Source organism: Entelurus aequoreus, linkage group LG01 (genome assembly GCF_033978785.1).
Source record: "Entelurus aequoreus isolate RoL-2023_Sb linkage group LG01, RoL_Eaeq_v1.1, whole genome shotgun sequence".
NCBI classification, from domain to species: Eukaryota; Metazoa; Chordata; class Actinopteri; order Syngnathiformes; family Syngnathidae; genus Entelurus; species Entelurus aequoreus.
In genome coordinates, this window is record NC_084731.1 from 79976796 (window position 1) to 79988057 (window position 11262).

The window sequence follows — 11262 nt, forward strand, 5'->3', positions numbered from 1 at the left end:
TTTGGTGCGCGGCATATATTTGCTGCGCGCAGCGGACGCTTGAGCAGTGCGCAATTGCGCAGGCACGCACCTTAGAGGGAACGTTGCTTTGCAGTCCATGTCTTGTTGGAAACACGCCAGTCGTCATCAACTTTTCTCTTTTTAGCGTCTTGGGTGTAAACCGTGCATCACTTGTCGCTGCATGTGCACGTTCACTCGCAGGTTACACACGGACACACGCCCATAATTAATACTTTTCAAAATAAAAGCAGCACAGTTGTATTGCGCGCACGACATAGATGTTTTTTCAACTTTATTTTGTAATTTGCGATTGCAGCTGTTCACATTCACTCACAATCACGCACACGCATACGTCCACACGGAAGTAATACAAATAACGATTTTCAAAACAAAAGCAGCACCGTTGTATTGCACACTCGACATAGATACTTTTTAAAATTTATTTTGTAATTTATAATTGGCCTCACGCGGGCCGGACAGGGACGCACAAAGGGCCGGATGCGGCCCGCGGGCCGCAGAATGCCCAGGTCTGCTATAGACAGTGATTTTAAACTTGACAAAAAGTCAATGGCGTTTTAAAATCTTGTTTTTATCATCTTCGTTCTTATCTTTTAACCTTTTTGAACAAGTCATGCATGCTTTTATTTCAAGTCGCCTGGACTACTGCAATGCACTTTATGCTAGCATTAGCCAAAAAGCTCTCTCCCGGTTGCAGTTAGTCCAGAACGCGGCAGGACGACTTTTAACAGGGGCCAGGAAACGCGAGCATATAACCCCAATTCTTGAGACTTTGCACTGGCTCCCTGTTCATTTTAGAATTGATTTAAAAATGTTGCTGTTTGCTTTTAAAGCTTTACATGGACTGGCACCTCATTATATCTCGGACCTCATCCAAATTTACACTCCTGCACACGCTCTGAGGTCCGAGAGCGAGCTCCAGCTCGTGGTGCCCAAAACCAGACTTAAAACCAGGGGAGACAGGGCCTTCTCTGTGGTCGGCCCTAAGCTCTGGAACACTCTGCCCCTCCATGTTCAAACTTCTCCCACAGTGCAGTGTTTTAAGTCCCGTCTTAAGACTCACTTTTATTCTCCGGCTTTTAACACTACGTGACTTGTGTGGTCCTCTGTGTTTTTATATTTTGATTTCTATTTATTGTTTTAATTGGTTTTACCCTTTAAAATCGTTTTTAATATTTATTTTTATATTGTTTTTATATTTATTTTTTTGGTTTTTATTCAGTCATTGGTGGAGCTAAAGATAACATTTGAATATTGTTTTTAATATCGTTGTGCAGCACTTTGGAAACATTTGTGTTGTTTAAATGTGCTATACAAATAAAGTGGATTGGATTGGATTGGATTTTATGAGGGAAAATGACAATAATTGGTCGAAATGTGCAGGGGAAATAGCGAGGATGTGTATAGTTTGTGAGGATTGGTAGAATTTGTCATTCCTGGAGGTTTTTGCTAAATAGACCAATTTATATTTATATGGCTGGCTTCATATCAGAATATCAAGACTTGATATATCCGTTCTTTGAAAAGCTGCTGCTTATGACCAGGTCTTAACAGCCAGATCTCATAAGCTTATCCGACTGATGTTGGGAATATCACGCGCCGGTAATCCGTCCCAGCCTTTAAGAACGGTATGGTATTCACCTGGCTCGTGAGGAAGCTGTCCATCAGTTGACTTAAACGATAGCAGCTCGTGTTTCGAGGGACACAACAAGACATTAGAAGCAAAACAGTCGCGTGGGAAGAGTCCAAAGTTGTGCGGCGACGACTAGTCGGGGTACAAGACGAAGCCGGAGAAGGTGCTGTACTTGTTGTTGTTGCCGCCGTGAGCTTTGCCGCCGTCCAGTTTCACGTACACCTCGTCGCCCGAGTCCAAGTGCAGCACGGCGCTGTTGCTGGCGTAGTCGTAGTTCTGGTCCGCGTCCTGAGCTATGGCGCTGGCTCGCACCTGGGAAAACAGGAATGGGTTAAAAAAACAAAGAATCAGTGTCGGCCAACAGAGCCTGTTCACATGTCACGGCTAGGGATGGGTACCATTTGAACTGTACCTGGGAATAAATACCATGTGTGTTAATAAATACTAATTGTTTTTTATTGCAACATTTTAAAATGACCTTATTAGCATAACTGCTGTCTCGTTTGCACGTATGACACTATGTTGTAGTTACAGTTGCAAGTCCGAGACGTTAGATGGCAGTAGTGTGCAGTGTTGGCGTTAACACACTTTTTGTGACTTTTTACGCACAGAAATCAGGACGCAAATTTCCGGAAGTCTGATTTAAAAAATAATAATTTACCGCCCAGTTTGCTTGTTTTTTTGTTTTGTTTTTATCAATTCTCGCTTTCCGCCGGTGTTTTGACCATTTTTATGACTTAATGGGGTCCCTGGGACCCCTTTTTGAAAATTCCTAGCGCCAACACTGGTGTGTAGTTTATGGCAGTGTTTCTTAAACACAGGGGGCCACATGTTGGGCCGCAAGCGTCCACTCGAGGGCGGGCAAAAAGTATGTTTCTCAGCTGTGCCGCATAGGTACTCATTTTTAATACTCTTTTCCACCACTTGTGGCAGTGGTGACAATCTCAAACAAACAGAAGAAGTCTGGAGCGAAAGTCATAGAGAAGTTTCTTCAGCGCAAGAATTATGACTAAATTAGTGAAGCTGTATTTTCTTTTTCACTTTTTGTTAAAAACATTCATTATTAATTACTCATTTTAGCACCACATAATTGTATGTAAATACATTTCTCATCAATTATTTACGAGCCAATTCTTATGCAATATACTTGGTGAGTATTTATTTTTCTAGTCGACCTAAATTAAGCCTAAAGTTCATGTGTTAAATATTCTTTGTGATTAGCACATGGTTCCACAATATTTGACAAGGTTGAAAACTAAGTAGGTTAGATATAATTATTGGATATGATTACTAATTCAGTGATGTTATTTGAGTGGGATCCGGGCCCCTCTGTAGTGGACAAGTTGGGCACCAAGGTCAAAAAGGTTCCGGAACACTGGTTTATGGTGTGGTTTTTGGGTTTTGTTGCGCCCTAATAAGTGTTAATACTGTAAGAATTGTACTTATTACACACCAGCTGTTTGTTTGTAACGTGGATCTTAGTTGCGGTTTTCATTAGGAAATTACCATGTAAAACTGCTAATGCTACTCAGTAGCATGTCAATAGCAAAGCCAAGTGGAGAAAACAATGGAGCCCTACTTTACTTCCGTTGGCGCGTTTTGGGGTCAATTGCATTGTTGGCATTGAAAATCGCAACATTACCGTGAGGTACTTTGGATGAGTCCGCTCTCGGTGCTGCTGGAGTGATCGACGAGTGCGACTGAGGGCCTGATTTATTAAGATCCAAATACCTGACGCTAAACAGCATGTCGATCTATAAAACAGCGTGTCCTATTAGTAGGCGTGATGAATGTGATCTACTGAGACTGCATGTGCAATTGAAAAGCCTTGTTTAAATGAGGATTTTGCCTGCACTATACGGGGATTTTACCACGGACACACCCCCGTTTACTGCACCTTTCATGCTCCTCCTACCTGTGGCATTCTGCTATGTTTTGAAACATTAAGGAGACATGTACCACTTTTTATGGGCATTTCAGAAGCAGTCGTGCTGTGCATCTACGTTGAAACCACTTTGTTTTTCTTTTTTTTTAGACTTAGACTTAGACTTGGACAAACTTTAATGATTCACAAGGGAAATTGTTCCACACAGTAGCTCAGTTACAATGATGGAAAGTGTAAGGATGGAAAGGACAATGCAGGGATAAATAGACTAAATATAGCAATATAAAATATAACATATATTCGTAATATTTACATAATATATGTACCGTATATTATATACACTGATATATTATATTATGTCTATATCATATATACAATTTATAACAATTACCATGTACAATATTACAGTATATGTGACAGCTGCAGCATTAAATAGAGAGTAAATCCAGCAGAAAATAGAAAATAGACATTAAAAACAAAGAGAAGTAGCTAACATAGAAGGTGTCAGGTAATAGACAGATATCATCTATTGCTGTATGGAGAGTGATTTTTACTGCTGAAGACACCAAAAAAAACGCATACTTAAAGACGTTTTTTTTTCATAAAGGAAATATTTTAAAAGGGAACTGCACTCTTTTTGGAATTTTGCCTAATGTTCACAATCCTTATGAAAGAAAAGAAGACAGTTGTATTTTTTTAACGTAAATAAACGTAAATAACAATTCGCTGACAATGGATCCAATGGGAGATCTTCTGTTTTGGCCATAAAGCCCTCTAAATATCCATCCAAAAAGCGGCAAGAATACTCCATGTACATTTCGTGACTTGAATATTAGCCAAGTATTAGCGATATTGTCGTTATAAGCGCTAACACAGGAAATCTATATTTAGCGGCCGCGTTGTCACAGAGCGCTAACTAACTTATGCTGCTGTATTCACATCATTGGCTGGTGAGCTGCTTTCTCGCCTTGGTGCTGGTGAAAGTTTATTCTAAATCATAATGTCAGGTTTGCGCGTGTTTTAGTACATGCAAACCTTTAGTAAATCAGGCCCTTAGTTCATAAAGTTTAGAAGCGCCTTTGCACTGGGGAGAAACGCTAGCCACTAGCAGGGACGCTACATTGCGTCGTTGTAGTCAAATTTGCGGGACGTGGTTAGAATTTGTCATCAACTTGTATTATCATTATTAAAGCTCTATCGTCGACCAGATTTGTCATTTATGGCGTATATCGTCTATACCGCGCAACCCTAGTGCATGCGTTACGTAGAGGCGTATTTATGTAATTATGTGCTGAAACCCCTAGGAAGGAAGGATATAACGCTTAAAAACACATCGGAGGCATCCGCATAAAGTTGCAAACAGTGCCTTCAAAGTAGGCTGCAAAGTGCAGCCCAGGGCACAATTGTTAGCATTCTAATATTAGCATTATAGCGTTTAAAAAAAACATTTTTTTTTTACGAGTTTTGCATATTTACCTCAGCGGTAAATATGTTTTTACTTTACAAATGCTAACATTAGTAGGCTAGCTTTTTTAGCATTTTTTTAGAGTCATGTTCTGGTACTTCATGCTAATGTTATCATGCCAAAAAAAAGATATACATCGCAGAGTAATTTGGTATTTGACACATGCTACAGTTAGTATTTTAGTATGCGAACATTAGCATAATGGCTTTTTAAAGCTAATTGTTCACCTTAGTGCCATATATTTTGGTATTTCACTAATGCTGACTGTAAACCGGCTATTGTTAGCATTTTAGCCTAATACTGTTAGCATGCTAGCTTTTTAGCTCATTTTGCTTATGTTTTTTGTTACTTGATGCTATCTGGCTAGCGTGCTAACTGTTGGCATTTCAGTTCGGCTTTGCCTCTTCAGCATTCATGGAAAATTTCTACCGAAATTGCATTTTCTAGTTCCTTGAAAAAAATCTATATATTGTACTGGTCTTGAAGGTGAAAACTACAAAAATGGACCCCACATCCTTGATTTGTCAGTCTGTGGCCCTCAGTGCAACAAGTGCAGTTAAAAAGAATTTGGTGCCAAATCTGCGTTGATAGACGATTAATAGGAGTGTGAATCTTAAGGCACAAAACGATTGGATCTGATTCCGACTCCGGGGATAGCGATTCGATTCAGAATCGATTCTTAATTCAACACGATTCTTGATTCAAACCGATTCTCGCAACATTTTATTTTGTATATAACTAATGAACATTTTTCAAAAAAGGGTTACAGGTTAGAAAAGCTCCTTCTGGTTGCATGGATGTAGCTTAAAAACGTATTTTTAAAAAATGTATTCCGGTAAAAAAAAAAAAAATTTGAATCAATTTTTGAAAATTGTGAAACGATTTAGAATCGCCATAAATAAGAATCGCGAATCAGATGTGAATCTATATTTTTTTTTGTGCACCCGTAACAATTAATGCGACAATTTAGGGATTAATGTAAAAGCCCCAATAAATATATGTGTGTGTATATATATATATATATATATATATATATATATATATATATATATATATATATATATATATATATATATATATATATATATATATATATATATATATATATATATATATATATATATATATATACATGTAGGTATAGAACTTGTTTGGACACGTCATCAGTGATAAACTGTATATATATATATATATATATGTATATTTATATATATGTGTATATATATATGTATATATATATGTATATATATGTATATATATGTATATATGTATATATATCTATGTATATAAATGTATATATATATATATATATATATGTATATATATATATATATATATATATATATATATATATATATATATATATATATATACATATATATATACATATATACATATATATATATATATATATATATATATATATATATATATATATATATATATATATATATATATATATATATATATATATATATATATATATATATATATACAAAGACATGGCGTAATATTTGTGGACTGATGAGAGTAAGATTGTTCTTTTTGGGTCTAAGGGCCGCAGACAGTTAGTCAGACATCCTGCAAACACTGAATTCAAGCCCCAGTACACAGTGAAGACGGTGCAGCATAGTGGAGCAAGCATCATGATATGGGGATGTTTCTCGTACGATGGTGTTGGTCCTATTTATCGCACACCAGGGATCATGGATCAGTTTGAGTACATCAGAATACTGGAAGAAGTCATGTTGCCATATGCTGAAGAGGAAATGCCCTTGAAATGTGTGTTTCAACAAGACAATGACCCCAAACACACCAGCAAATGAGCAAAATCATGGTTCCAGACAAACAAAATTCAAGTACGGCGTGGCGAAGTTGGTAGAGTGGACGTGCCAGCAATCAGAGGGTTGCTGGTTACTGGGGTTCAATCCCCACCTTCTACCATCCTAGTCACGTCCGTTGTGTCCTTGGGCAAGACACTTCACCTTTGGTCCTGATGGCTGCTGGTTAGCGCCTTGCATGGCAGCTCCCGCTATCAGTGTGTGAATGTGTGTGTGAATGGGTGAATGTGGAAATACTGTCAAAGCGCTTTGAGTACCTTGAAGGTAGAAAAGCGCTATACAAGTATAACCCATTTATTTATTTATGATTTAAGTAATGGAGTGGCCAGCACAATCCCCGAACCTTAATCCCATTGAAAACTTGTGGGCTGACATAAAAAAAATGCTGTTCGTGAGGCAAAACCAAAAAATGTAGAGGAATTGTGGAACGTAGTACAATTGTCCTGGCTACAATACCTGTTGACCGGTGCCAGAAGTTGGTCGACTCCATGTGCCACAGATGTGAAGCAGTTTATCAGAAACTGTGGTTATACAACTAAGGAAAGTTGAATCTGCAAGCCTTCCTTAGTTGATACAGTACATTTGAGTTTTGTAAAGAAATATGTCAACACTGCTATTTTTTTGTTTTATATTTCTTGACTTCCTGCAAATATTGTCAAATTAAATTACTTTTTTTCCAATTTTCTGGCTTTGAAATAGAATGTGCAATGTCCCCAATGCATTTGTGTTCATTAAAATACAATTTATTTGAATAATTGTGAGGTTTACTCACCTTTTTAAACACACTGCTATTATTATGAACATAACTGTATATTATGTCTTTAAAATAGAAAACAAGTCGATGCCTGGTGCAATGGTTGCGCGCTCTCCGTGCGTAAAATGCGCATTTTGGTTTGGCTGAGGTGGTCTTTGCATAATTACATATCTTGCATGGATGCATATTTGTATATACCGGGGGTCGGCAACCCGCGGCTCTAGAGCCGCATGCGGCTCTTTAGCGCCGCCCTAGTGGCTCTCTGGAGCTTTTTCAAAAATGTGTGAAAAATGGAAAAAGATGACGGGAAAAAAAATATTTTGGGTTTTAATATGGTTTCTGTAGGAGGACAAACATGACACAAACCTCCCTAATTGTTATAAAGCACACTGTTTATATTAAACATGCTTCACTGATTCCAGTATTTGGCGAGCGCCGTTTTGTCCTACTCATTTTGGCGGTCCTTGAACTCACCGTATTTTGTTTACATATATAACTGTCTCCGACTTCCTAGGACGTGTTTTATGCCACTTCTTTTTCTGTCTCATATTGTCCACCACACTGTTAATGTTGTGCGTGAATGCACAAAGGTGAGTTTTGTTGATGTTATTGACTTGTGTGGAGTGCTAATCAGGCATATTTGGTCACTGCATGACTGCAAGCTAATCGATGCTAACATGCTATTTAGGCTAGCTATATGTACATATTGCATCATTATGCCTCATTTGTACGTATATTTGAGCTCATTTAGTTTCCTTTAAGTCCTCTTAATTCAATTCATATCTCATGACACACTATCTGTATGTAATATGGCTTTTAATTTTTTGCGGCTCCAGACAGATTTGTTTTTTGTATTTTTGCTCCAATATGGCTCTTTCAACATTTTGGGTTGCCGACCCCTGGTATATACGGTAATTCATATAATAATTCATAATCATAACGCTCGTCTAACCTGCCCATTTTTGCACAGGTCGGCCCACATGCTGGTCCCGTCTCCCCCGCGCATCAACACGTGGTAAGTGAAGAAGTAGATCCCGGAGACGCGGCAGGTGAACTTCCCGGTGCTCGGATCGTAGAGGTTCCCCAAGTTTGTAATGACGTCATCAAACTTTAACACTTCGTATCCCTCATGTGGGTTCTTCAAGCCGACGTAAAACGCCACTCTGGTTCCGGTGGTTGAGTTTGCGCCGTCTGTTGGCGTTAAAGCCGGGAAGGCGAGCTTGCTCCCGCCGCGCTCCCCCGGTGGTCCTCTCGGACCCGGTGGTCCCGGCTCGCCCGGCGGGCCCCTCGCTCCCGGTTTGCCCGGGCGCCCCGGTTCCCCGCGGCTCCCTTGCGCCATGGGTGGCAGCGGCGCGATGCCGTTGACAGTCTGGGTCTCCTCCCCGTTGGCTCCCGGTGGTTTGGCGGTGTACGGATCGCACACCATCCGACAGGTGCCCATCATCTCGTAGTAGCGGGCGGAGGTCTCCGATGGGCGCAGGAGGAGAAGCGGCACCGCGACGGCCAAAGTCAGGAGAACCATCACGACGGCGGTGACCGCGACCACCACCGACCACTTCCCCCGCGCGGTACGGAGACCGAGGGACGACGGAAAGCCCGCGGAGCCTCGGTGGGGTGTAATGGTGAAAGAGGGTGTGGGACTTTTAGAAAGAGAAAGAAAAATGGTGGAGAGAACTGATTTAGGAGCAGTCTCTCTCTCGGCGCAGGGCGGACAAGAAGCGCACAGCTGCGTCCTGCTGCCAGTGGCGCGACACTGAGACCGGGAAAAAAAAAAAGGGAGAGAGTTGCCCTCCAAAGTAAAATGTCATATAGATCTGCACAATCTGGTGACAATCTGTCCATCCGTCAAAATAAATCCATATGAAGACTAACAAAAATAGTAATACAAGCCTTTAACACGTTTTAAAATGGAGAACATTGAAAAACAGGAATATGGAGTGAAATTACTGCAGAAACACCACAAACACACAAAAATGTTTTTACTCACGCCCAACGATTTGCAAGTAAACAAAACGATTTTCTTTAATTAACAAAACGATTCGTAAGTACAAAAAAACTGTGTGTATATATATATATATATATATATATATATATATATATATATATATATATATATATATATATATATATATATATATATATATATATATATATATATATATATATATATATACACTACCATTCAAAAGTTTGGGGTCACCCAAACAATTTTGTGGAATAGCCTTCATTTCTAAGAACAAGAATAGACTGTCGAGTTTCAGATAAAAGTTCTCTTTTTCTGGCCATTTTGAGCGTTTAATTGACCCCACAAATGTGATGCTCCAAAAACTCAATCTGCTCAAAGGAAGGTCAGTTTTGTAGTTTCTGTAACAAGCTAAACTGTTTTCAGATGTGTGAACATGATTGCACGAGGGTTTTCTAATCATCGGTTAGCCTTCTGAGCCAATGAGCAAACACATTGTACCATTAGAACACTGGAGTGATAGTTGCTGGAAATGGGCCTCTATACACCTATGTAGATATTGCACCAAAAACCAGACATTTGCAGCTAGAATAGTCATTTACCACATTAGCAATGTCTAGAGTGTATTTCTTTAAAGTTAAGACTAGTTTAAAGTTATCTTCATTGAAAAGTACAGTGCTTTTCCTTCAAAAATAAGGACATTTCAATGTGACCCCAAACTTTTGAATGGTAGTATATATATATATATATATATATATATATATATATATATATATATATATATATATATATATATATATATCAGTGACGTGCGGTGAGGTTCATGGCTGGTGAGGCACTGACTTCATCACAGTCAGATTTACAAACATATTAACCCTAAAGAGTATCTTATTCACCATTTGATTGGCAGCAGTTAACGTGTTATGTTTAAAAGCTCATACCAGTATTCTTCCCTGCTTGGCACTCAGCATCAAGGGTTGGAATTGGGGGTTAAATCACCAAAAATGATTCTCGGGCGCGGCGCCGCTGCTGCCCACTGATCCCCTCACCTCCCAAGGGGTGAGCAAGGGGATGGGTCAAATGCAGAGGACAAATTTCACCACACCTAGTGTGTGTGACAATCATTGGTACTTTAACTTAACTTTAACTTTACACATACAAACTGTAGCACACAAACTTTATTATGGTCTTACATTTACTTATAAATTAAGTCCATGCGCAGCTCCTTTTGAACAAAAGCATCAATAACTTGTTTATAGAAGTCTTCCTTATCTTTCTTCAGTTTTAAAAGTCTCTCTGTCTCGATGGAGATCTTCCTTTAAGTATTACCCCCTGCTTCGATTGAAAGTTAAAGTTCAGTTTAGAAAACTGTTTTATTTTAGATATGTAATCCTCCATGTTAATAGTCCAGGTAAGAGGAAAAAATAAACGATCGCTGCTAACTGTTGCTGCTTGTTGTCACTTCTTCTGCAGCCGAGTAGTCGCAAGAATGATATCTGGGATCACTACCGCCCTCTACCACCAGGAGGCGGGATTTCTGCCAGCCTCACACAGTGCGTCTTTTGCAGCCGTTTTATGATTGCTCAGCACAAGAAATACGTTACACACAAACAGTTGTTGACAAAATACACTGTACATGATATACCTCAGCTAACTAAACTATGGACATGTATAATATAATTCATATAGCAATATGGTCTCAC

The 11262-nt window shown here is 39.1% G+C and overlaps 3 protein-coding genes across 3 annotated transcripts in view; 2 read left to right on the plus strand and 1 right to left on the minus strand.

Moving 5' to 3' along the window:
• Nucleotides 1-11262, plus strand: part of enpp4 (ectonucleotide pyrophosphatase/phosphodiesterase 4) — a 681324-nt gene that overhangs the window by 611991 nt on the left and 58071 nt on the right. The window lies entirely within an intron of this gene.
• On the minus strand, nucleotides 528-9289 carry c1ql2 (complement component 1, q subcomponent-like 2). Its single transcript, XM_062059369.1, has 2 exons — nucleotides 8549-9289; nucleotides 528-1963 (listed from the first exon to the last, which is right to left on the minus strand). Exons 1-2 carry the CDS (start codon nucleotides 9116-9118, stop codon nucleotides 1784-1786), a joined length of 750 nt encoding a protein of 249 aa, XP_061915353.1. The 5' UTR covers nucleotides 9119-9289; the 3' UTR covers nucleotides 528-1783.
• The window catches only part of LOC133657708 (metalloreductase STEAP3-like), a 43318-nt gene continuing 40174 nt past the window's right edge, over nucleotides 8119-11262 (plus strand). Inside the window, exons 1-2 of the mRNA XM_062059338.1 lie at nucleotides 8119-8186; nucleotides 8567-8611. Coding sequence (XP_061915322.1) covers nucleotides 8121-8186; nucleotides 8567-8611 — 111 coding nt within the window. The 5' untranslated portion in view covers nucleotides 8119-8120. The remainder of the gene's footprint in view (nucleotides 8187-8566; nucleotides 8612-11262) is intronic.

Excerpts from the sequence above, each read along its gene's own strand:
- c1ql2 (XM_062059369.1), bottom strand. The coding sequence starts at position 9,118 with ATGGTTCTCCTGACTTTGGCCGTCGCGGTGCCGCTTCTCCTCCTGCGC. Across the intron at positions 1,964-8,548 it reads ACCTGTGCAAAAATGGGCAG|GTGCGAGCCAGCGCCATAGC; the intron begins GTTAGACGAGCG and ends CTGTTTTCCCAG.